This window comes from Anas acuta, chromosome 8 (genome assembly GCF_963932015.1).
Source record: "Anas acuta chromosome 8, bAnaAcu1.1, whole genome shotgun sequence".
Lineage (NCBI taxonomy): Eukaryota > Metazoa > Chordata > Aves > Anseriformes > Anatidae > Anas > Anas acuta.
In genome coordinates, this window is record NC_088986.1 from 29,374,537 (window position 1) to 29,402,318 (window position 27,782).

At 39.0% G+C, this 27,782-nt stretch overlaps 2 protein-coding genes across 5 annotated transcripts in view; one reads left to right on the plus strand and one right to left on the minus strand.

Annotated features, from left to right (window-relative positions):
- PLPPR5 (phospholipid phosphatase related 5) overlaps positions 1-27,782 on the plus strand; it is a 257,024-nt gene that overhangs the window by 63,934 nt on the left and 165,308 nt on the right. The gene's annotated exons all lie outside the window — the stretch shown is intronic.
- PLPPR4 (phospholipid phosphatase related 4) overlaps positions 10,150-27,782 on the minus strand; it is a 31,393-nt gene continuing 13,760 nt past the window's right edge. Inside the window, exons 3-7 of the mRNA XM_068690594.1 lie at positions 23,960-24,089; positions 21,996-22,191; positions 17,686-17,743; positions 16,194-16,367; positions 10,150-14,218 (exon numbers count right to left, since the gene is read on the minus strand). Coding sequence (XP_068546695.1) covers positions 12,881-14,218; positions 16,194-16,367; positions 17,686-17,743; positions 21,996-22,191; positions 23,960-24,089 — 1,896 coding nt within the window. The 3' untranslated portion in view covers positions 10,150-12,880. The remainder of the gene's footprint in view (positions 14,219-16,193; positions 16,368-17,685; positions 17,744-21,995; positions 22,192-23,959; positions 24,090-27,782) is intronic.

Here is a 27,782-nt window from a genome sequence, read left to right on the forward strand (position 1 = left end):
ATACTAACGGAGTAAAACTTCTGTTATTGGAGAACTATATTTTCAATAATTGCGATAACCTTGGAAGGAAGTCTACTACATGGAAGTCCAGGACTGACTCCTAAATGTGAGATTATCTTTGAAATGGGGAACTTGAAGCATAGAGATAAATTAGACTTTGAACTGTGTATGAAAAAATGGATAAGAAATCTATTTTAGCTTTGATGATGATGTTTTCCCTCCCTTTCAAGTAAACCTTACTGTAAATCTACATGAAACAAGTCCTGTTATGAGTTTGAAACTGTATTTAAGAAATAATTGGATAGTTTCTTCTCTGTTCAATAAAGAGAGGTGATTTAATTCCTATACATATTCTCTGACAGACTGCTGTGGCAAAATCAAGCATGTCAATTTAACATATGGCTGAGGTATTCCTCTGCTTTTGCCCGTACAAAGCCCTCTACACTCCTCTACACTTCCCCGTGATTGTGTCAATGTAAACAAGAACAGAGTAAAATTCATTCTTGATTTAATAGGAAAAGCTGAATTGCTTACAGGATTTTTCCTGTCTCTCCTTCCCCACCACCCTGCTAGTAAATTTAAAGGATTTGCATAAAAGTAGCCTCATCAGAGAGAATGAAATAAGGTACTCTGAGCTTTTCTATATTGCTGGAAGAAGGAATCATTAAAGCAGACATAGGAAGAAGCTCTTTGCACTGGAAAACAAAATAAAACTGCAAAAGTTAATTCTGAATAAAAGACAGAACTAAGTAGTTACAGGCTATAATAAGGCATTCAAGAACAGGTCTCTGTCAGAATTAAAATTACAGACTTTTGACTTTTGATGTGTTGGTATAATTTTGTAAGAATTTCCATACATTGAAGTATTGTAACTTGCATGCACAAATATTTAGTCCATCAAGCTCCTAGTGGGGTGAAGCATTTTCTATGTTCTAGCATTTTTACTGTGAAAATAATGCTGATATGATTTATTTTATTTTATTTTTTCCAGAAAGCTGTGTTCTTTTTCAAGGATGTGAGTATTAGCTTTGGTCTTCTCCAGGCACACAATTCATTACAGATTAATAGATTTGCTGAGATGTTTTTCAGAAACATCCAAAATGCAATGACCCACTTCTTTTTGGATTCCAAGGTGGAGATTCTCTTTCCTGTTTGCAGTCATAGTGTTCCTTCAGTTTTGCTTCCATCTTATGTGGGATTAATAAAAACTTTTTTTTCAATCTTCTGTTCAACGTTATTATCATTACTGCAGACAGTGTGTTCCTTAAGTTTTTTGATCACACTTAAATTATTTTTGGTATTCATTGCACAAGTGAGCAAGTATGTCTTTTTATTCTTGTTATGTTATATCGACCTGGAGAAAATCCATCTTGCAACTGAATTTCCTTTGCAGTGCCTGCCTCATCCTGAACACTAGAACTTGGACTTCAATCTCTTTTTTCCTTCCCACCAAGTAATTTTCTGTACAAATATTTCCTTTTCTGCATTCTCGCTGAGCCAGTTACCAACCAGTTGGCCCACTTCCTCCATCACTCAGCTGTGTATCCTTTGTCATTCTGGGATGCCATTGGTTACCTGTGCTTGCCATCTGTCATCACGTTTCTTTCACAAGGTAAAGTACAAGCTAAGATGTGCTTTGCAGGTTTCCCATGCAGGCAACTATATTGTGTCCTCTGCTCTTGACTAGCATTGCCTCAATAGAAGTCTCTATTCTCTGTTTCTAGTCTGTAACCTTTAAAGAAAAGGGAGCAAAAATGGACCAGAGTCCGCTTAAAATATGTCCCTGCAAAAACTCCTGTTGCTGAATTCATGGTACCCAACACACCTAATCCATCTTCTGTTGTCAGGTTACATATTATTTCATTTCAAACTGATTTTCTCACAAATATGGAACAGGAACTACTAAAATGTGAAGGGAGGAAATCCTGAAACATACGTTTATTTTCTTCACCGAATCTTGTTCCCATTCCAATTTCAGTGGCTTTAGATCAGGCCCTATTGCTAATTTCTGTTCCATTCAGTTTCCCTGGCAACATTTTATTTTTAGCATCATTATTCTTCAAAGATCTGGCATGAAGGATTCATTTTGAATGTGAATTATTATTATAACTTTATTTTAAATCTTTCATTTCATGGGCAGAAAAAAAAAAAAGGAAAAAAACAAAACTGTAAGTTGTCCCACAAAATATCTATAAATATCAGGATGTTGGTTTTTTTTTTTTTTTTTCATGGCTTCAGTGGAGGATTTTTGGGAGACAGATTGTTATGCATTTATGTATTTTTAAATCTCTTAGAAAATCATTATCCTTTTGTACACTAGAGGTGTTCTGATTTTTTGGATCTACTATTATATCAGGTCCTAAATTATATGCAACACAGTGATTCTAAAAATAATTGGTCTCATTGAAAAAGAGAAATACTTCACTTATTCATTTCCAGCACTAATCACCATTCCTCCCTGCAAATTGGCAGGCCAAAAGTAAAGTTGTGGAGATTGTATCTGTTTCCATTTCTAGGCTCTATTTAATGTCATTTACTTGTATGACCACCTTCCTTAAAATTTTCTTCAGTCTCTGTAAGGAGTGAGACTAGCTGATATTCTTAGTTGTGAGACTCCAGGAATTATTATACAGTAGGATTTTAGTAGAAGATTGCTGATTTTTTTTTTTCCTCCAATATTATCTGCTTGTCCATTTCAAGTTAACACAGTGACCCTGACTGAAGAACAGTTGGTAAAAAAAACAAACAAGAGTAGAAGTTGGTAAGAACTTTTATTCTTCATATATTGATTTATTTATTTATTTATAATTCATTTTAATCCTTTCTCTCAACTGAGAGAGTGTGAGAGAGTGGCCACCCTCCATGATAAAAAGCAGTGCTTAAGAGCTTGTGCTGAATATAGTGGGAATGAAAATAACTCGGCTGCACACTAATGGGATGGAAAAAAATAAAGTCCTAGGTCAATATGATACTTAGAGCTCAGTTCAGCTCCGTCACTGAAAAAGAGGAAAGTGTAAATTGACATTTAAAAGCTTTCAATACTTTTCAAGGTAGTTTGGATTTAGAGTGATATTTGCCCATTAACAGATCAAGGACTTTCTGATTATGTCTTTCAGTCAAGTCGCAGAGGAAAGATGATATGTCAGAATTTATCTGCAGATGAATAATTATTTATCCTCTTATATAGGCTCATATTTATAGTATTTGTCAAGCAAGTTACCTCCTAGGGAGGGATTATACTATGAGTACTGCATGGTGTGATGAAAGCCTTACCATACCTCAGGCTTTGTAATTTCTTTTATCTGAAATAATTGCCATAATAAGATATAAAGACTAAAAAGCTCTTACAGTTTTAACTGAAAGTCCCGTGCTATTCAGAAGATGCCTGGGCTACAAGCAGATGCTTCTTTTTTCCTGGTAATCATGAAATCAAGTCTCTTCTATAAATGAAAAAGAACCCCTCATTTTCCCTGTTGCTAGGGAAATGGTAAGAGAGAAATAATCTTCCCTCTTCCTTGAAGAAATGACCAATTCTTGTCATAAGATGTGTCATTCTCAGTATTTTTCAGCTCTGTAGCTTCATCTGTCCAAACAATCTCAACCAAGTCTGAGATAAGATAGTCTGTCAAGACTTAGATGCTAATTGATCCAATAAGATCTCATCACTGTCTCTCAGGAGGTTAAGTAAAATGATGAGAAAGTGGCTACTTACAGCCATTGGCCTATTCTAGCTGCCATACCTAAGAGTAGTGCTGATGGGAGTTGATGGATTGCTTTCTGCCAAATTTTCTTGTTCTCTTCACACTGTCACTTCCCCCTACCCCCCTTTTCCTTATATTAGGCAGGAATGAAAGGCTTTCTAAAAGAAGTAATTAGTGGAGCTCATGTAGTACAAAGGTTCATAAAAATTCCCTGTCGGTCAATTGGATTTGATGGGCAAGAAAGACTGACTGCTAAGGCAGAAGGTTAGGACATTTGCTAGGTTCCAGCTAGAACATTAAGAATGTCAAAGTTTTAAACTTTAACACTAAGAGGAGAGTCAAAAGTGCTACTGTTTGCATTTATTAGTATAGATTACTAATTAGCCCTGGTTTTGTTAGTGTTGATTATTTGATCTGGGTTAGAGGACACTTGTGTTTTGAAAGCTACATCTGATGGTGCTGTGCAATATTTGTGCTTCCCTTCTATAGTATCTTTTTGTCCTTTAATTTCTTAGTGGGGATAGAAGACAGAGAATGGAGAGTGTTAAAAATAACTGCCTTGAAACAGTATCAGCTTGCTGGAATCGGCTTTGGTGAGGCCGCATCTCGAGTACTGTGTTCAGTTTTGGGCCCCTCGCTACAAGAAGGACATGGAGGTGCTCGAGCGAGTCCAGAGAAGGGCGACGAAGCTGGTGAGGGGCCTGGAGAACAAGTCCTACGAGGAGCGGCTGAAGGAGCTGGGCTTGTTCAGCCTGGAGAAAAGGAAGCTCAGGGGCGACCTTATTGCTCTTTACAGATACCTTAAAGGAGGCTGTAGCGAAGTGAGGCTTGGTCTGTTCTCCCACGTGCCTGGTGACAGGATGAGGGGGAACGGGCTAAAGTTGTGCCAGGGGAGTTTTAGGCTGGATGTTAGGAAGAACTTCTTTACCGAAAGGCTTGTTAGGCATTGGAATGGGCTGCCCAGGGAAGTGGTGGAGTCACCATCCCTGGAGGTCTTTAAAAGACGTTTAGATGCAGAGCTTAGGGATATGGTTTAGTGGGGACTGTTAGCGTTAGGTCAGAGGTTGGACTCGATGATCTTGAGGTCTCTTCCAACCTAGAAATTCTGTGATTCCGTGATCGGTACTTCAGTTTTGACTGCTTTAGCCTTGTGAATTGGTCTGTTTTGGTTTCGTTGGTGGGGTTGTCTTTTTGTTAACGAGAGCCTCTGACCCTTGGAGATCTGGAGGAAAAACGGGTCGAGGCAGGGTTTCATGGGGCAGCCTTTCTCTCTGGCAAGCCAAACGGCCTGGGGGGGAGCCAGCCCCAGAAAAGGGGGCCCTCAACCCCCCCAACCCTCGTCCTTGCTCCACATGAGGGCATCTTCTGGGCCTCTCCCAAGGCAGCCACCTTCGGCCTCGCACGGGCCGCTCCATCACAGAGCTTTGCCGAGGTCACAGTGGCCACCAGCGGGCCCGCCCTTGCCCCGGGCCCTATAAAAGGGGCCCCCCTGCGACTGGCCCGCCACTTGCTCAGCGATTTGGTCTTCCGAAAGCCAGCGGCTGAAGGAAGGCCAGAGTTAGGAGCAAAGCGAGAGTGAGGCGAGCAGCAGCCCTTCTCAGTGCGAGGACAAGAAATTGTTCCTGGGACCACTGAGGAGGATGTCTGGCTTTGCAAGAATGCGCCATGGGTCGAGGGCCAGCGCCTCCAGCACAAGAACCATCAGTGCCCAGGAGGTGTCTGGTGCCCGGCCCAGAGGCTATTATGACAAATATCATTGGAGCCGAAGCGATGTGGGGAGCAGACCGGCCCCTTGGATGGACACCAACAGCAGGCCTGGGCCTAGCCGGAGGTCCAGTGAGGACAGCAAAGAGAGAGAGCGTGGGTTGGAGGGCCACGGGAAGCGGAGCCGTGCCCAGAGGACGGAATATGATGCGGGACCCAGCCGTGGCCAAGGGAGAGATGCCATCAGGAATTCCGTGAGTGAAAATCAAGCGGAGAACGGAACGGACCCGAGGCACGGAACTGGGAGGCGTCCTGGTGCGGCACCGTGGCCGGAAAATATGCCCAATGGACGGCAGCCTGTGTGGGCAGTCCCTGCCAGGGACTGGCTCGTCCTCCAACCCGCGGAGCCCATGGAGGTGGGTGCACAAGATGAAGAGCAACCGATGGAAGTGGACCCACCTCGGCCACAACAAACATGGGAGTCCCCCGGCAGCTCTCTGAAAAGTGTCCTCAAGGAACACCGGCAGCTGTGCAGAAGGGCTCGGCAAGCTCCCTATTCTGCATCGCCCAGGCTCCACTCCAGGCATTAGCCTGGAGCCACGTGGCAATAAAGAGCTTTGCCAATTGTCAGGGGTTGTGTGAGTGCTTCTTTCCCATCCGGCAGCCCTTGTGCGAGAGGTGGCAGCCCTTCTGCGCAGAGCCTCGAGGAAGAGCCCAAGAGAGGCCCCAGTTCCCTTCGGGCTGCTGCGCTGGGGTGACAGGTGGAGTCCCCAAGGGCCACCATGCGCCTTTAACATTTGTGAAAATAAACCGAGGGGTGAAAACAGTAGTGTGTGAGTGATTATAGCTGGCTAATTGCTTATCTTAGGAGTGAGTTTCTATATGTGAGTAATTGGTAATGACAGACGTGGAGAAGGCTGAGGTACTGAGCAACTTCTTTGCCTCTGTGTGCACTGGTAGAAGGGCTTCCCACATCTTTCATTTCCCTGACCCCATAGATGGAGGCTGGGGGAGCAGAGTCCCAGCCAATTTAAGCGAAGAGCAGGTTCGAGACCAGCTGATGAATCCAAAGAGGTACAGGTCTACGGGACCGGATGAGAAGAATCCCAGGGTCCTGAGGGAACTGGCTGATGGAGTTGCCAAGCCTCCCTCCATCACAGCAGAAAAGTCCTGGTAGTGGGGTGCTGTCACTGGGGAGTGGAAAAATGGAAACGTCATGCCCCTACTCTTCAAGAATTAAAGAATTGAACAAAGAGCACTGCTCTTCAACAGGTAAAGCAATTAGGAGACATTACTTCTTCAATGAAAGGGTTGTTAGGCATTGGAACGGGCTGCCCAGGGAAGTGGTGGAGTCACCATCCCTGGAAGTCTTTGGGGGACATTTAGATGTAGAGCTTAGGGATATGGTTTAGTGGGGACTTGTTGGTGTTAGGTCCGAGGTTGGACTTGATGATCTTGGAGGTCTCTTCCGACCTAGATGATTCTGTGATTCTGTGGAAATCTCTGTCACTCAGCTTTTGTTTCTGTAGTAGTAGGGACATAAAACTAGTAGTTATTAACATTGCCAATGCGATAGGGCTCACTGTCTCAGTCGGCTGAGGTATAGAAATTTTTCTTTGGTTATGCACTACTTCTGTGCTGTCCTGACTGCTAGCACAGAAATGCTTGGCACACAATAGCCTCTAGGATCACTATATATGATTCTACATAGAGACATGTAACTGTGGTCATTTATATAGGTTACAATCACTATTTTTTCTCACTCTGTAATGACAAACACAGGGAGACGTTGTCTTTCTTGCAATAAAATTGCAAATCCAGAACTGCAATGGAATATTGTTATTTTTTTTTTTCCATTCAGTCACTGCTATGAGTGCAAAATGGAGATAAAACACCAGATGTGGAGTGGTACTGGTAGAGGCTCACTTTATGCTAGCATAGCTGATATAACTATAGTGAAAGGGAGAGTCTGCCCCACAATGAAATATTAACTGGCTGCTTAGGCAGCAGAGCTTTTCTCAGCTGGGGAAAGGCAGGCTTTGGTGTATGCCATGGAGTAGCCTCTGTGCTGCAGGGTTCTTTTACCTACCACGGCCAATTCCAGCTTGTGTAGTGCCATACTGTCTCACATCCACCTCATTGCAGCATGTCTGGAATGAGTAACCCCAAGATGACATTCAGTTCAATTTTGAGTGTACTAGAACAAGGTTGATAATTCTTAATACAAAGTTCCTATAAAAGAGCTGTACCATGACATCACCTAATACAAGCAGAGTAATGATACACCGCTGCAAATTACAGCAGTGGTACACCTAGGAGCAATGTTACGCACTTTACCAGACTGTATCTTCTCTTGATTTTCCTATTCAGTACAGATTTTCTTAAAATGTAACCGTCTCTTGCTTAATTTTGCTTTCTTTCCTATTTTGACTTCTATCTAGGTTTCTTTTTTAATGTACATGTAGAACACAGGGCGACTTCTCATACTTTTGTCAACATTGGCTTGTTTTTTTCCCCTCCTTCACTCCTTTCCTGCTGCCTTTCTTTCCACTCTGGCTGGTAGGTGCAGGATGAAGCTTACCCTGTCCCTGACCCAGCCATTACTAAGTACACACTTTTGAGGCCTTACAGTGTCCCCATGAGCATGAAGAGGAGCTTACCTGGACTCTCCCAGGCTCTTGCTCTCCTTTCTACAGTCTCTCTGACCCATACCTGGGGCATTGCTGTCTGTAGCTTTCCCAGGATGTTCCAGACATGTCCCAGACAGCAGGACATCAGAACCTTGGCCCCAAGGCCACAGGCTTCACACAACTTTGTTCAAGGTGTCCTTTAGCTTGGGCAGATGACCTGCTGTCCCACAAGCATCTGTTGCTGTCCAGAGAGGCCTCTCATAAAACTGGCTACTAATATAATATAGTGTGACCAGGACCTTCCCCAGCCCTGACCACAAGCAGCATGCTTCAGTAACCACAGAAGGAGCAGTATCACAACTCTACATGTACTTCTTTTCCTCTCAGGGGAAAACAAATGTTTTCCCAACTCTTTTGCCTGAGGGTCCCTGGTCTTATTTTGTTATGAAAGTTCAAGGACATGGATAGCCTAGTGACGCAGATCTGCACCACAACTTGGGATGACAGCAGTTGACCCAGCATGCTCTCACTGGGAGCACAGTGTGTGTGTACATGATGCTTTTGTGCCCCTCAGCAGTGTGGTGTCTGGCTGGCGCCAGTGGTCCCATCAGCTTCCTGGTCCCTCTGCCACCCTGGCCAAGACAGGTCATCCTGCTGGAAAGGCACATCACTCCAAAGCACAGCCTGCACAAAGGCATGCGTACACATGGGAAAGCTTATCAGTGTCAGTTTGCTTTTCTGCTGTGTATTGCAGAGATGCTGCTGGTGATCTTCAACATGCCATTGGCAGTATCTGTGCATGCATCAGCTAAAGTTGTGTCTTCCATCCCTGGCATTTAGGGCCCTGCTGTGCCCAGTTTCAGGGTGTTTCGGGATTGGCTCTGAGACAGTGTTTTCTGTTGCATACCTTTTGTGGTTTCTGTTGCATACATTTTGTGGCTTATAGATAAGACAGTATTTTGAACAGCAAGCTGCTACTTGTAATGGTCTTCACTGCTGGCAGCAATAGGGTATTTGTCACCCAATGACTGTGTCCTGCATACTACCTTCTCTTGGGGAGAGCTCTTCCTCTTGGGTTGCTCCTGACACCTCTCCTGTTCTAATTCACAAATCATGGGGCCTCACCATGTCCAGCACCTCTACCCAACACTTGCTTTAAAGGCATTAGGGGCATAGCACTGTCCTCCAAAATAATCTAGAAAATGTATCCTGACATGGCATGAAGTTCCCAATTAACTTTTTTTTTTTTCCCCACAATGTTTTTTCTTCAGATAGAGACACTTCTGTTTGAAGACTGTTCCTCATGATTTCTTATTACTATGCTAGGTTTTGAGGTTTCCCACTGATGACCGCTTTGATGTGTCCTGAGAAACCTAATATTGAAAAATAATTTTGCAGGGGATTAGGACTCTGTTTCATTACAGATGAGATGACTGAACATCAATGAATAATTTTATCTTTATTTTCATGATGTTAGCACAATAAACACAATAGCATTGATTTGTACTTATTTAACAAAATACATTTATAGCAATTTACAAATTCTTTTCCATTTTAAAACATTGCATAACATTTTATTAAACACAATACTTTATATAGAGTTCTCATTTAAAAACATATTTTATTTTTGAGTATTTTCTTTTTTCAGTAAAGCACAGCCTAACAAAGAAATTCGTGCCTGTTAGCAAGTAAGAAAATCAGAACACTAAGAAGATGTCACCTGTAAATTTGTTTAATTTTAAATTAAGGTATCAGTGGAATGTAAACAAAGAGTAATTTTACAAAAGGCTCCTTATCAAATATACATGCAGAGGTCTGAGTTCCAATGTATATATTATTACATTTCTGCTCTCTAACGTAATATAATTTGATAAGCCATTATTAAAAACAGTAGCCTTTGGCACTTTGAGTAAAAAAGAATATATCAATATTTATGTAAAGAACACAATTTCAATGATTACACAAGAGCTTTAAAATCTTTTGTTAAGAAATAGGAAACCTTAGGAAAAATATCACACCACACTTGAAATAGTGCAGCAAGTTTTAGAGTAATAAAAGCAACACGTATGCCAATATATATCTGAGTAAAACCAAGGAATAGAGAACAAACACTCCCACCAGGAATCCTGCAGTTTCCAAAACAGCTAAATTGCCAGAGGGAATATTTTCTAATCTTTGTTTTATTGCCATTATTCTCCATTTCAATTTTCTGTTATTTCCAGGTTCATCTCCTTATGTTCCTTTGCCCTGCACTTACAAACTAACAAATGATTGCGTTTTATTTCCCTGCATTGATAGGCCAACAACGATTGTGTCTTACCCATTCCTTTTAAAGCTAATCTTACCTTCTTTATCACGTACCTAGACTAAACTAACTCCAAAGGTGTGTTTTTCATTACACTCTAAGTGTTTGTAATTCCTAGGAACCTTGTACAAAATTTGGTATTAAATACCAAGGTCTAAAGAGACATTGTTTTAAAAAGAGAAAAAACAAAACCAAAAACAAATCCTGATTTGTATACTAGAATCTGAGAACACATTTCTAAAAAAATTACTCTGTTTGTTTCCTCGGCACCTGTGATTATCTGTCCCAGCTACTGTACCTTAAAGTGTGCCTTCAACATACATAACCAGTAAGGTTGCAGGGTACTATCTCCTTACGTGTAACCTGCAGAATACTTCCACCCATTTATCTCATGCATGCTGGGGTCTTTGTCTATTACTAGCAGAAAAAGGGCGGGCATTTCCTTAAGGGACAATATTTTTCAGAGCACTAGGTGATTGGCAGGTGGGGGAAGCATTACTAGATAGGGTTGGCTGATAACCCTCAGATAAGCTTGGAGCACTGGGGACTGGGGTATATGGGAAAGTATATAAAGCTTTATATTGACTATGAATCCCTTCTATGTTCTATGCAGATTAGCAAATACCATCCTCCTACTGCAATTTCTCAGACTTGGTGTTGGGTTTGGGATTTTTTTTTTTTGGTCTGCATTTGTGTTGTGCTCTTTATCCTCCTGGGATGGGACAATTCTTCTTTCTACCTCCTACTTGGCTGAAGCAGGGTGGGCTTTTCCTCAGAGATCTGTGGGTTAAGGTCTGTAGACAGGTTCTGACTATGTAGTATATATCTTGTTGCCTGGTACCCCAAATCAGAAGTCTTAGAGCAAAACACTACTAAATAAGCCAGGTAATAGAACTGATCTGTTACCTATGGCTTATTCAGTGAGGGGACTACAAAGTCATTCCTTCCCTTCCTGGAAGTAGAGCAGGCACATATTTGGTATTAGTTCTTCAGGTTGAAAATCTAGGAGAGAATGAGGAGCTGCACTGGATGAGCATTGCCCATGGCTTCCTCCATGGTTTGTTATCTAGGTCAGAGCCAAACTGAATGATGCTTTTCTTCTAGCGTGCCCGGGATGTGCTATGCATATTCATTTCAGAGCTCAACTGTTCAACAGTTTTGGTCAGTGGAGGTCTTTAGCAGGCAAGTTTTCTTTCATTACATCCAAGCTTAATTTACTAAAATAATCTGTGTTCTCTCAGGTGCAGAGACCCTCCATATTCCTAAGTGGCAGTGGTAGGGGGAAAAATATAATCCTTAAGAAGGCTCTGGACGGTGTGTCATGGAACCTGAACAGTAGTGGTGGCACAACGCAACACTCGTGTAGTGATTCTGCAATACCAAGGCATTCCATTTTTAAAGCAAAGTTTAAATCCCCAAAATGATGGTGAGTGGGGTGAAACTTGTGATTGTTCTTGTGGCATGCTAAGCAAGTGTGCTGAATGACTGCTTCGAATTGTGAGCTATGATATTAATTACTGTCTCCCTTGAAGCTGATCAGGAAACCGGTGGTTTATTTTTATTTGCTCATGGCTCACCTTGCATGTCTGCACATTTTGCAGTTACTGGTGTCACACATTATAAAGTCAAAAACTAACAGAAAAATTGAAAGGTTGCTGAAGGACAGAATGAGAGATTTAAAAATGCAAAATCTGAATTACTTGTAGTACTTTAAAAGACCCCTTAAAAACATAATTTTAAACAGTTCTACAAGTTAGCCCACTAAGAAGCAGCGTCTTCATTAGTAGCACCTGTTCTTAAATAAAAGTTGAGCAGTAGCAGCAAAACTATTCAAAATAGATAGGTATTCCATTCTAATGGAACGTCACCCACACATTTTTTTTGTTGCAGTAGACATCTTAAAGAACTACACAAAATCTTTGCAATCTTTGAATGTGACAGATCCACTATAACAAAGCTGTAAATATTTCTTATGCTAAATGAATGCAGCCAGCATCATCATAGTATTAGCAATATTATTTTAAAGTAACTGCACATCAATATGCCATGTGTTTGTAGAGTCTAATAAGTATGCAAATTTTCAAAACATGTAAAGTTATCAGCACCATCCTGTATTAAAGATGTGGTGCAAATTCTGCAAAGGTGAATATATACCACACATACAGCATTTGCTATGAAAAATTCAGTTGATTTTGGACACAAATATAAATAAAATAAAAAGTTGGCACATTCAGGAAATAAAGTGTCTGTGTTCAAGACTATTTTTTGATTGACATCACCCTCAGATAAATGTTTTGAGTCTGAAGAAACAAGTTGCATGAAAATGTTTCACATTAGTTAGGTTCTGGCATTGTGCTTTTCCCCCCACCACGTGATTTCCACAGGCTCATGCACATTGCAAATCAGCAGTGTTCAACGACAGTTGGGCTGCTGGTCAATAATTTGGCACATCAAAGGTAAATATCAACTCTAAACAGAGCAGAACCTGTGTGAGGATGTGTTTCCTTTGTGGTGGTACGGACCAGCTGATATGTCTCCTCTCAGTCTTTGTATGCTCGTGTGGGGGATGTGCCTTTATAGAAGATGTTTCTGGTGTTCTCTGGACTGCTCCCTCGTTCAGGGATTAAAATTATGTTACCTTTTCTTCTAAGTGTTGAGTCCCGGCTAGAAGAAATGGACAGGGTCTCTGAGCCAATCTCACTTCCCTCCACAGGTGTGACTCTTATTGTAGTGATTCCATGATGGTGATGCTCAGTGTTATCTATGTTGCTCCTTTTCCTGTCACCTGACCCATAACTGTCTTTTAAGGAGTCACAGCTCTCAGAGTCTCTGTTGAGATCATTTAGCTCATATGTCTGACGAAGGGTGACTTTTTCAGGACCTTTCCATTTCCATGACCCACTTCCTTCACCTTCTGATGGCATCTGAATTACAGGTCTGTTATTTTCTGGATGGGCCTCGACTCTGACAATGCTGCTTGGCTCATGGTCTGTCAAGGTTTTGTATCTGATGGCTCCTGTACAAGTGACTGTGCTTCCCTCTGAACCCTTTGGACTGCCTTGAAGCACTCCTTGCTGCTTAGACATGGCTATTACTTGCATGATTCTTGGCTGGCTGTTGCTTCTACATGCAACACTCTTCTCAGCAGCTTTCAGCCACTTAGCTCTAGCTGAACTAGTTTTGGGAGACGTGTTCACATTTTCCTGAGTCTCTTCAGGAATATGCACTAACTGGGAAGAGCCAGGACGTGACTGAATAGAGACCCTTGGCCCACCAGAAAGACCTGAGTTGTTACAACCTGGTACACTGCCAGGTTGAATTTTCAGGTATTGGCTACTTGGGCCATGATGATCACCATTTACTCCCACTCTGGAAGGCTCTGAGCTTGACCTCATTTCAATAGATCTTGGTGGTGACTGGCCAGATTCAGTCTCTATTACTTGCAGTGACAACTTTCGGCTTTCATTCTTATTCTTCCACTGGGAAAGCAGCTGTTTGGAGCGGGCAGAATCCATTGATGCATGAATTGTTGCATTTCGTCTTGCTGGATCTTCCAAGGATGGCGTGTTGACTCTTGGCAAAGTGTTACTGAAAGTAACCATGTTTTCCTTTCCCATTGGGCTTCGTGGTGTTATGATTTCTACATCAGCATTTGCTCTCTTGATGTTAGTCAGAGACCCAGTATCTCTGTGGTTTCTGTTCAGGATACTTTCTGAACGGTGAGAGGCAATGCCATCAGTGCTGCTTCCATTTTTACCTGGCAGGATTCTGTTGGCATCTTGACTGAGGTCTGTCAAAGACCTCAGGGGTTCTCTGTGAAAATTCTGGTGATACACATTCTCGTCACTTGGCAAGAAGTTTCCCACCGCATACAGGCCCTGATATTTGAACAGAAGCATGAACAACTAGTTATTGAAAAAGGAGACATTTTTAGGAATTTTAATTATATTCTTCTGCCTTTAAATATTGAGTGATAGAATTAGTCCAGTTTAACTGGCAAGGGTTTGTTACCTTTGCTAATGAGCCTATCCTTATCTTTATGCCAAATTCTGTCCTCAATCTGGTACGTAGCAGTTTCAGTAGGATAAAAAGGACACTTGTTATTTATTTATTTATAACTATTTATTTCATGGCAATGAATTGTTAGGGAAAAGATTTAGCCTCCTTAAGTGTTCCTCATTTTATAAAACAACAGATACAGTTAAACAAAGCATGTTTTGTTTTGAAACTAGGAAAATTAATGTTCGCAGTTTTCTGGGCGAAGCTATTTAACAACTACACTACTGTCTGCTCTGATTTACTGAATCTTGTTCCAGCTCAAGTTGTTCCGTGATTCTGCCCTTTCTACTGCATAATAACCATGTAATACAATAGCTACATGATAGAACAATTTATCAGCTTTGAATCAATTGCTTTCCAAGCTGTGCAGAACTGTAACAAGATTTAGTTATACAACATTTTTTTACTCAGCAGACTCATTGTAAAATGCTGTCATTTTAAAAAGATTCCACTGAGAGAATATTGTATGAAAGGCTCAAATGCCTCACTCAATCACTTAGGTTACTTGTTCTTTTCAGAGTTATTTGTAGTTTCACAATATTTTCCCTCCCTTTCCTTTTATTGGTGTGTAGTTTTAAGGGCAGATTTACTGACTGCTGGGTTTCCAGGACAATGCACCTCTCTGATGTATGTTGTCATGCCATAGTTTATGGGGAAGACCTAACAAAGACCACACTTGTTTGTGGATTTCGAACATGAAAACAACAGCTCCATTTATGAGAGTCTACAACAGCTTAATCATTTGAAATAATATTCTCAACATAGTGCCTTTCTTCTCACAATGCAGTTGTAGGAACTGACTTTAGTAGCTCATTAAGTTTTTATTATCTACCCTGGTTGCTGTCACTGTTCCCTCTGTGAAAGCCATTTTTCTTCCGGTCACCTTTGTAGACCATCTGCACATGCCTTAGACTATTACATCACAGAAAAAATGGGGGACAAGTTATGAACTTATTTTAGTATTATATTCAAATTCATCACTGACTTTGAGGGGTCAAAAACCATCCCGCTGGTTGTTAAAACTGTTCTGTTCACCACCACATTGTCAGCAGAAGTTCCTGATTGCTTACAGGCACCTTGAATGACACTGTGCTGAGCAGCTAGAGCAGCAACAGTCATGCTGGAGATGTATTGAGAGCAGGAAGCAAAAGCTGTATAAGCTTCCTACTGGCAGATACAAACAGGCCTATCTTACACATTCCTTTACAGAACCCTTCTAATGCACTCCATCTGTTTCAACACAGTGCAGACAAAGAGCATAGGCATGGGCATCCTACATCTCCTTCATAACCTCCCCAAGAGCTCCGAAGGACCACAGGGGTGTAATAGTACCTTTGATTTCCTGCTGGTTTGGCAATTCACTCAGTTGAGTTGCTGTACACTAATTAAACTAATTTTGAGACTATAAAGCTAATGGTGGCAGTGTAAACTCATACTGGCAACAAATAATGTTTAATATTTTTCTTGTCTTATGCTTGTAAGAGTGGAGTAGAGAAGATGAGTATCTTCAATAAAGTGCATTATGTTAGAGCTGTTTCTGCATACAGTGCTAGACTATTATATACCACTTTGTGCATTCTTAATGGCATTTCAAATTGAAATATATATTTGCTTTTTCCTGTTTACTTTTAGAAGATATTACCCCTAACATCACCACCTTCAACACATTTGGACTGTATTCTTCATTATGGCATGTAACCCTGACAAAATATTTTTATTAAAAATACCAATACTTTTATTACAGACTTATCAATTTTATTTTCTAATACATAACTACATCTATGTTATATTTACCAAATAGAGAGCAATTCCTCCTCCTATGAGAAAGCCACAATAAACATCAACTGGATGATTCTTATACTGGGTGATACGAGTCAGACCACATATAATTCCACAGATGATAAAAGCAAAGACCAAGAGTGGTTTCAGAAGTTTTGAGGAATCTGTTAACGTAGAATTGAAGTACATCTTAAAAAAAGAAAGAGATTAACAAGTGGTTAAAGAAACTTACATTTACCTGAGAAGATTTGAATTTCTAGCATTCAGTATTTCTTTCACACATAAATCAGTGTTATACAGTACCATTGCAAGTAATTAGTTTAACTAATTTTATTTAGCAGCCTTCTTAAAATCTGCTCAATTACTGTAGAAAGATATGAAATCACAAGGAATGGATTTCTGAAAACATAGGCAATGTTGCTTATTGATGTTAATTAGGATAAAGATTTTATGCCTAAATAATGTTCACAGTCAGAGCCTAAGTGTTCTGTAAATGTGACTAAGCAATCACCATGTCTGAAAAACAGAAGCCAGATGTCATGCCAGATGAAAGCAATAACCTGTTCTAACAAAAGCCACCACCAGATGCTTTAGAGAGCCATTTCTCAACTGGGGGCCATGATGTCAGGGAGGTCAAAAAAATTTAGTGGAAGTTGTTCATCGGTACTATTGCAAATTTTGCCCTTTTTCTGGGCTGAATAAATACTGGCAAGCTCTCAGTACATGCAGAATTCTATTACTAGTTTGATTAACTGGTTGCTATTGTTGCTTTTTTTTTTTTCCTTCAGATTTTTATAGCATGAATGATGGAAAATTATATATATATATATATATAACTTCAAATAAATGTTAACATACAAATATTGGCCCCCATAATGAAGAAATGTCATTAGTCACATGTGGGAAATCATCACTGAAACATGTCCTATTATTTCCTGCTAGTTACCGATGGCTTTTATTCACTTGCTTTGCAGTAGCACCTTTGAGGCCTCTGAGAGTGGTTGTGCCAGTTCATCCATGATGCAATTCTATGGAGGTCAAGTGAAACTAGATCACATAAATGTTTGTACCTTAATGCCTAAAGTTTAAAAACAGTGAATTGTGTGAAGACAGCAGCAAAGGAAAGGCAAAATATATAACACATGTGAATGGAGTTAAATTATCACCCTGTAAGACAGATAAGCACTGCATTTTATACATGAATAACTTGAGGCATTAAATATATAGTTATATTACTTTGATTATTTATATTTATATTATATTACACTCCACCACAATGGATAATGTTGCTTCTTTAAAAAGTTTGAAGAAGTTGCATCTTTTCTGTATTCCTAATAGAGCTGCTTTTATTTTAGCTGTTAATAATTTCATTTTGCTTTTGAATTGACACAACAAAAACTTGTACCCACTCAGAATATCCAGGCAACACTTCACTGTAAAATGGACAGCAAATGGCATTCTAACTTTTGTCTTATATAAATGAAAATAAATAGAGTTGATTACTCACCGAAATATACACTGCTGCAAAAGCTGCCAAGGTGGCATGTTGAGATGGGAATGACTTTCTGCCAAGGAAGGACACTCAAATTATATTTCTAAGTTCAAATATACTGTGTGTATTTATTTGCTGTCTCTAGACGTATTTTAAAAATATCAACACTATAACATGCTAGGAGTAAATGGAATACTAGGAGTGAAGAACATGCTCCTATAACCTGCTACGAATGAAGTACATGGAACGGGCATTTTAAGGTTTAGCAGGCCCCTTCCTGAAGCCTACAACAAGAGGGTAAATGAAAATACATCCAAACTGCGAGACAGTAGTGAAAATCAGGGTCTATTCTTGAAATTGCTGAGGGCCTTCTGTTCTCTTTGAAGACCATGGGAAGTGTTGAGTAATCTGGACTGGCTCTTGAGTCAGGAACTACATTAGATATGGAAATTAAAACTGAGAGCTTCTACTTCTTTGACTAAAAAAAATTTAAATAAAATACTTAGCAGCTACACATTAGGCCCTCTAACGTTGGAACATTTTATGCTTCTTACACACCCAATTCAATACTCTAACAGTGACAAAAAAACAGTGATGGGATGGTGAAGGAGAGATTTTACACAGTATAGGGGAAAACTTAGCTGGTGGTAGATTCAATAACACCTGTTCTATGTTGTCCATGGCTTGTGGAAGCCCTAAAAGCCCTTCTACAACTGAGCTCTAGAAGTAAGTATATCAGATATATATCAGTTATATATATCAGATATATATCAGTTTACACTGTATGTTTATCTCCTTAAATGGCATGGACATGTAATGTGCTGGATGTCTTGATGAAGAAGGCTATGTCTACCCTGCAGCTGCAGTAGCCACTTTCACCTGAGATAGGTTGAAATAGAAAGCTCAGCTTTGGATAAATGCTTGAACAGTCTTTCAAGGAGGGTTTTGCCAACTGAGTTGGGCTCCATGTTCCTACATCAATTTTCCCAGCAGCATCTCAGTTAGCTAGTTTAAAACAGCAGACTGAAATATAGTCCTTTTCCTTTAGAAATTTTCTGCAAAGCAGCAGTCTAATTTCTAAATATATTTCCTATTCATTTTGCTTTATCTGCTCTAAATAATTTATTGGTAACAAAATGCGTTAATGTAGTTCAGCGTGAATGCTGCACTGCTGACCTGCATTTGAGCTCATGGCCCCTGCAGATCCTTGACTCTGGCCGAGATGAAATCAGCATGATTCTTTTTTCATTTCTAAACACAGACCTAATCTCTCCCCCCCCCCCCCTTTTTTTTTCTCCTGATCAAACCTTTCTCAATTAGTAGCCCCCATTCAAAGGAGCACAGAAGGATAAATACATGGGAAAAACAAAAAAAAAAGCACAGGTGTTTATAATGTCTAATCAACTTCTTTACCCTGTGTGTGTTTAAGTATAAGCATACATCTACTTACAGTCTGTGTGCAGCTAATGTGTAGATTTTATTCTGTGAACCACTCAGAACTTAACCTGAATTTAATGGCTTTTCTGTGATGTATAAGGTCTGTCACTATGCTACAGTCAATTTTCTCCTTGTTCTACTTTCTATTCATATGCTTTCAGGGCTAGCACAGCATAGGCATTCTGTATACTCTCTAATGGTGACACAGCTTTTGTTCTTCTCTGCTATCTGTTAATCCAAAATGAAAACAATTCAAACTAAAAATATGTAGCTTTTTTGTATGGCTCTGTATTGAAAAGGTGAACAAAGGTCTCAAAGAAAACATGCCCTGAGCTCAGAAGGCTGTATCACTCTTAATGTTCATGCATGAGGAATATGTGGAGGGGGAACAATGATGAGAAAGAGTCATACTGAGTAAGAACATCAGAAATGACAGAGGATAGAGAACTCACTGGAGATCTGAATAGAAATGATTGAAAAGATTCTTTGAAGATAAACAGGGGAAAAGACGGATAAAGAAAACTACTGGATATTCAGGGATGTTGCAGAAAATTAATTCACAAGGGAGTCTAGAGTCAAAATTTCTGGGATATACAAATTAAAAAATGAAGGTCATTATCAGTCTTATAAGAACAAGTCCCTGACAAGCTGAAATTGCTGAAGGCAAATTAACCTCCTGGGGTGGAGAAGTTACACCGTAATTCCCATCATAGATGGCTAAAGATTGAACCAGTAGCAAGTGCTGATCACTTTGGTAAAGCTGGGACAGACATAAGAAAGCAAGGATTTAATAAAGGAAAAAGGCAATAAAATTTAATTAAAGAAACTTAGGGTGGTGCCAGATAATTGCAATTCACCAAATATGTCCTTTATGATAACAATAAAACTGACATATCAGTATATAGTCATCTTCCTAAAAAATAAGAAAACACAAATATACTGACTTCTAAATTTCTTGCAACTGATTTCACTTTTTTTTTTTTTGAATGGTGGTATTTAAACTTACAAGCAAATCTTTGGAATGGCCACAGATCGTCAGTTGAGGACATCATATTTGAGATGATAATTAAATGAATGTGAGCAGTTGTGAGAATTTTTCTGCCTGTTCACATGTGAAGCTGCACCAGTTTAACTGGGACACCGTGTAGGTGCAAGACTGCTTGCAAACATCATTTTCAGTGGCAGTATCCAGTAAGAGCAGATGGTTATTGGAAGAGAGGCAGGTGAAGGCTGATATAGTCATTTTGGTTATGCCTTCTACCAAAATTATTTTCGCCAAATGAAGCTACAGTCCTTTGTGCCAGTTCTGGATCATGTCCACATATATAAGTTGAAAAAAATGGCAAATGAATCAACATTAATTATGAATCTCTGCCAACAAAAAGTATATTAGACCAAATAAATAATTGAGGATCTTTAAACATCAGTGAAATTGGTTTGTCTCAGTGAAAGGAGATAGATTATGAGATTTGCTGGAAGGTACTTTACAAAGTGAATAATTTCACGATTCTCAAGTGTGTCAACTGCTGATATCAAAGGAAAGCAAAATAAACTGAGGGAAAGGTGCCTTGGTGATACAGAGAAAAAGTTTTAGTAATATCCATGTAACAAAAATGCAATGCTATAAGGCATGAAGTTAAAACAGAAGCTAGAATCTGTGGCTACATAGAGAACAAGAAAAGAGTTTAAAACTTTGGTGAAGTGGATGTGAGAAGAACACAGCTTTGTGCCTGCTAATCAGGTACACAAGGAAATTATACAGCTCAGTCAGAGACAGAAATTGTAGTAATTTCAGGCATTCTATAATTCTGCTGTAATCTTTTTGGAGATCAGGAAATATAAAAAAAGAAAAAATTTGAAGGACTGCAAAAAAATTAAGGGAATGCTACACAAATGACTACCAAGTAAGAAAGCTTAACCTTGTGTGGAAAAGATAAGAAGGACTGATATTGTATTCAGTGAAGAGCTTCATGTTTTCTCAGTAGTGTAGAGCATATATTTAGGATACATAATAATGAAGTCCTTGAACTAATGAGTAGCAAATGTGTTGGTACAGTACCACTTATACCTCTGAATTCCTTCTTTGAGTCTGTTAACTGTCATCAGTAATTGAGTTACACTTTTATCACATCTGGCTTATTTAAAGTAAAATACATAATCTGGGTTACATTTCAGCTTGACTGATATGCAATTTCCAAATCCCTGATATTAGGAATATTAATTTATATCCTGGATAACTAAGTAGGGAGGCTAAAGACTAAATGGCCAGGGAGGATAAACAACCAGTTAGAAATACCATGAAAAAAAGCCATGTGTTTGGGAGCACACAGGTTTGCATTGCTGTTGACTTTTCTCTAATGAAAAGAATTGTTTCAGTGGCTGTCAAAATGAAAAATTTAGTCAATGAGAGTCAATGGAAAACAAATAAACTCTAACAAATGAGAAAATCAAACCTCACCAACTAAGATCAAAATGTCAAGTTTGTAGATAACAATACACAGAAGTCTCAAATAAGGTAGTTGGGTGGCTTCTTCCCCCTCCTGATATGGAGATTACTCAGATGCCACTGGGAAAAGCAGTAGAAGCTACATGTAATAATAATTGTATAGGAAATTGTCTCCTTTGAAGGAGGGAAAATAATTAGGTACTACTAACTGTGCTTCTGAAATCTGACAAAGACTTCCAAAGCCCACTGCTGGCCTAATATCTGTATAAAGAAAATTAAACATCACTAGAAAGACAGGTATGCTCTCAGCTTTATTATAAAAATATTACCAGAACTCACACAGGCTTTACCTAGAAAAAAAAACATTTGAAACTGGGAGAGAAAATTAAAAAAGAAATAAAACAAATACTTAGTAATGTACACAATGAAGAACAGAACCAACCTTCCGGCATTGATAATATTAGTATCAGCTCCTGAGCAAATATCTTCCACAACATATGAATTCTCTGAGCAGGAAACATTTAGGGATGTGTAGTTAGGCTTGCAAACAGTCAGGAAATATGGTGCCTGATATCCTGTTGATAGCTGTATAATATCAGTAACAAGAGCAGTGGAACAAAGACCAAACACATGAACACCTAGGAAAGAAAGCAATAGAGCTTGTTAACTTTATTGTATTTAAATTAACTCATTGTGACAAATACATTCAACTGAATTCTGGTGGCTTATGCCATTAGGCTTGTGAGAATTTACCTGAGAAATAACATTTTTTAAAGTGGAATATTATTGCAGAGTTGATTTCTTTAATATAAAAATTAAATTATTTATGCTTGTTTTCTTCCTATTAATACTTAACATTTAGTTTTGATGACTGGATGTCCTTCAACATCTTTTCATTAAAGTAAACTACACTGGACCTGCTTCTATTTGGAAAGCAATTTTTCCAGCTCACTTAAGGACAACCACCTATTTCAGGATAGCATATGTGCTCATTCAGCCCTTGGACTTGCCCACTGGAACATTTTTAATAACACAGTTTCCCATTAGATTATTGTTCTGAAGACTTGTTCTCCTCTGACTACCAGGTACTCATCAGCTGGCAATAACTTTGGCTTACCAGCATACCTCTTACATTTCTTGAGTACCAAATCCTTGTCACAAACACAAATATTTAGTATTTAGATTTAGGACTTTTTTTTTTTTTTTTCCCAACAATCAATATTCCTGTCTGGTTAATACCAAATTCACAAGGCAGTTAATGTGATTTTTTTTACTGAGCATTTTCAACTGCTTTTTCTCTAAGGATTTACCTCTAATTCCCTACTTGTGTTTATTAAAAAATATATATATACATGTATATATATTTTTTCATCTTATAACAGAAAGAATACTAAAGGAATTGTTTCACCATGACAGTATGAAACAAACTGCAAATTCAGGGTATGAATCAAGAGTAAAATTCATGCATCTTTGAGTTTGTCGTCTGGTGATGGAACAGGATGCCATACAGGAGGAGAAATGGACAGCATGGGGTAACTTTACAGTTCTCCTCGATGCTGCAATCTACACCCCTCTCTGCTCACTTCCTCACTGCTGCTCTTAACAGGATATGCTTTATTGGTCAGATACATATATATATGTGTGTGTGTATATATATATATATAACCTCTCCTGTTATTGCCTCCCTGCTTGCCAACCTATAGGAACCTAATGTATAATCTTTCTATCAAGTTTTCACTCTGCTGTCCTGCAGCTTATCTTTGCCAATGATGCCCTTTCTAATGAAAGAATTCTGGAAGAGAGAAAACCTTTCTCTTAGCCACTCATTGCCAGGGGAATTAACTCTAAGACAGGAGCAAAGTTAAGCCACCCTTTCAAGCTCAAATTTAGTAAATAACAAAGTAAAATAATTCATCATGTCCCTCTTTATCATTATGTTCCAGATTGTATCCCTTTTTCAAGAGGTAGATAAAGACATACCAGAAAAACAATGTCAAATCCACTGACAGTTTCTGACAAGTTTTTACTGTCATGCTGAATACAGTATCAGCTGAGCTGAATACTTCTGATACAGCGAAGACAGGCAGGGGAAACTGTATGCAGAAACCATTAAAAGGAAGCCAGCTCAAGGTGGGCAGAGGAGGAAAAACAAATTATTCTTTTAGAGAGACTGACAATAGACTGGGAGAGGAAAGGAAAAACAGAGTGTAGATGCTGCACTGCTGAGTGTGGAGCTGCTCTGTTGCTCCATTTGACAGTTTCTTCTCGCATTTTCTGGCAGAAAAAGACATATGCCAGTGTCAGCCATGCACTGTTCTGAAACGCTGTTTCAGAGAAGGAAATCTGCATGGTAAAAATTGAATGTACATAGAAGACTCTTCTTTGTAAGTAACATTTGAAACCCACCAACAAATCTCACAGCTCTTCTAAGAAAAGAATTGAAGTTGCATCCTCCTGCATTAATGTTGGCCTCTGTTCCAATCCCATTTCTTCTTTTGGACAGGCAACAGTAGAGAATTCCTTCTCCTACCATTATCTGCAATGACAAAGGAGCTGTTAAGTTAAATGTAGCAATTACTCAGAAGACACTGATAGAATTTAAAGGATTGAAATATATCTATGACACAAGCAATGTCTTACACTCTCATGTATGTCTCTTGAAAAGGTGTGTATCAATACGTAAACATTCAGTAACAACTTAGTCTGAGTGAGGGCAGGCAAGAAGGTGGCATTGAAATTAAATGCAAGTGTCCAAAAGTATTGAAAGGAGATCTTTTCTATTACACGTGTATACGGTGCTCAGTGGGACAGGAGCCTTGATCCACAGGTGAAATTAGATAATCTACAATAAAAATGTAGTAATCAGAAATTCTCGCCTTTCAAATGATCCAGAGCCACAGCAATATCTTAGTTCTCCTGAGGTGGGTTTAGCCCTCAGTCTTGGCCTCATGCCTAGCAGTTGCTAGCAGCTTCTAATTACGTGGCAGCCTGCCCTTCCATAATTGTTTAATTTGGCATGGATTTTAATCAGATCCACAGCAGTAGAAAAAGTTCTGTCCTTATGGTCCTCTGAACACACTAAGCAAAAGACATCATGACCTAAGCCGCAGACAGCAAGTTAGAACAAAAATAAGGAGAATAATATAAATACAAACACGGTGTTACTTGCTGGAAAATTCAGATCCATTTATACATTTGCAGTCTCAGGTTTTATTGTTTTTCCTGTTATGTAGTGCAATAACATGGAAATCTGTACAGGGCTTGTTAGAATTCAGAAAAAGTCTGTGTTGAAATATTGAAATGAATGGGGCAGTTCTCACCACTAAGAGGAGATTCACCTTGTCTATCAGCAGATGAAAAGTAACGTACGAAATGCACAAAGCTCACTGTGCAATGAGATGCTCAAGCATCTGAATTAAGAAGAAAGTGTCATAATTATCAGTGACGTTTGTGCACACTAAGATCTCTCACTTTGGTAGAAGGGAGGTGCAATGGATAAGCTTAGTCTAACCATTTTTAGCTAACGATTTAATATTAATTGGTTTCATTTCTTCTTTGCCAGAAAATTGAAGTAGTTAAAGTTATCTCACTACATGGAAATGTCAGTGATAACAGATATTTAAGGGATTTTCATTGGATGAGAACCATCATCACTATTATCTGTCTCTACTTCATTTTACATCTGGAACTTTTCCAGGAGAAATCAATAGTTTTTTAAACTTGAAAAACGGAAACTTCAATAGTTTTTCGCTAAGTTCTACAGAATGCCTGGTGCAGGGAAAAACATCAGAGAGATGTAATAGCTCCTGTTATAGAGGACAAAACAGAGAAATAGCAAGGCCTATGACAAGGAAAATTCAGAGGCTGGTATTTTCAAGGAAACACGCTACTACAGTAAAGCAGGCAGTAGGACTGACACTGCCAACAGTGAATTTCTCTCCTTCCTAATTGATTTCCCAAATTGATGTAATCTAATTCCCTGGTGATCTCTTTTAGAAAGCACTTTGTTACGTTTAAGCACCTTCTATGTCAGTAGTGCTATGGGTTTGGACCTATACTTACATGATTAAATAACTAGTCCTATAATTTCTGAATGAATAAGTAGAGAGAAAATATATCACAGGATCAGAATCAGAGCTCACTGAAGAAAACAGAAGTCACCTTGCAAGTCAGGTGTATCTATATTCTGCACAGAAAATATCCATACTGTTAATTTCATACAACTCCAGTTGCTCTATACTGAAGTCTCCTGTGCTTCATGTATAGAAAATTTCACATGTGCCACAAGCCATAAGACATATGCCAATAACCTGTAATTTTCTGTAGTCCTTCAAGGCTACAGAACAGGACTGGTGAAAAGCAGTTTCTGCTCATTGGTAATGAACAAAACCCAACCAATTAACAACAACAACAACAAAAAACAAACCACAACAATAAGCACAAATAAATAAATAAAGTCCCAAACCCACAAAATGCTTCAGTAATAATGTCTTGGGAAAGTAAATTTAAAATGTTAGATTTGCTGTAAAAATAACTACTGTAAAGTGAACAGATTTAAAATACACTACAGGTTTGGGAAAAAAAAAGTATGCAAACAGTTAAAAATAATGCAGAAAGAAGCTAAGTCCTACTCCAGTATTTATATGATGCTTTAAGGAGGGATTGAGGTTGGAATTTGCTCATCTGCCTCTTTTGTTTCTTATTTACATTCTTTGGTAAGAGTTAGAGATGTGGCCTAGTTGCACCTGTTTTTGACTGAGTTTTAATGACCTTCTGTCTCATACTTCCCTAAGTACCTGAAATTCGGTTTGAGGCTTGCATATGCTATGTTACTGGAAATTCTTAATTTCTCACATAGCTTCATGTTTTCTTTTCTATGTTTTACAGGTTTATAAAGTGTGTTATTCTTTGAATTATTAATGAAAACTAAATCATATAATGCTAAATTCTGCAAAATGACAATTGAACAAGTGTAATCTTTTTGCATGGAAAAGAAGAATTGAATTTTTAAAATGTTTTTCTAGTATAGAAGTGCTACTGAATAGCTGATGCAATACATCATCTTCAGTGCCTTTTATTAAAGCACTTTGTATATTTTACATTATCTGAGCCCATTCCCAACCTAATACAAGAATCATATTAATGCTCACACATCCATGTGAAGTAAACCTTCCTAAGGCTTGCAGCTTTTAAGCAGTTGCACTTACAAGCGTTGCGATTTACCTTCTTTACCAATGTCATGTTTGATAGGCTTGCTTAAACATCTGAGTTTCTCTCATGGCATGGTTTTGGTTAGTTGTGTCTGTAATGCAGGTAGGAGAATGATTCAAGGAAGAATAACATTTCCTATTGCAATGCTGAAATAATTTAACTGTACTGAATCAAAGACCTTAATAAGCACTCTGTAATGAAATGGGCATCTTTCATCTCTGCTGAAGGCATCTGGCATTTTCCAGGCTTGACATAAACTCTCTCTGAAGAAAAAATTTGGCTTTTACCACTTCAGCCTACTGTGCCCGAAGTGACCCTACATAGATTCCTCCTACAGCTGTTTCACAAAAGTCCACTTTCTTGTTATCAGGAACATTGTTTAAATGCAGAAAACCTAGCCAAAGTACAATATCAACAAGTTTTCTTTTTACCTTTTGCATCTTTTTTTTTTTTTTTCCTGCAATTGGCTGCACAAAGAACACCGAGACAGCTTCTACTTGCTAAATAAGTATTATTAGACTGATGGTTGCGCAAAATCCTTCAAAATGGTTTCTAAAGCAACCAAAACCACACACAGCTGAGTTCAGCTTAAAAAAAATAAATAAAAAAATCCTATCAAGCAAAGGAACAGCACTTGATGCTTTTATGTTTTATAGATTTGTGACTGTGATCATGTTTTATAGATTTTCTGATTGTAAAATGGCTAGGATTATAAACGGAACAAACTGGCTGAATTTAAGGTAATTCAGTGGAACTGGCATACATTTGCAGCTGGTGCTGCAGAGGTGCCTAACCGATGCACCCAGTCATAGCTGTCAGAGGAGAGAGGAGACCCTTTCAGAAGGTTGCCTCAGCTGGACTTTCTGTTTCAATTTACCCGAGAGGAGTGGTGCGAGAATGTCTCCCATCTGAGGTGCCAAAAATCAGACACAGTGAATCTCCTCTGGTCTTTAGATTTCTTTTTAATTTGATACAGCAATTCCAGCAGGGACAATACTTACCTGCATCAGACAAGTTC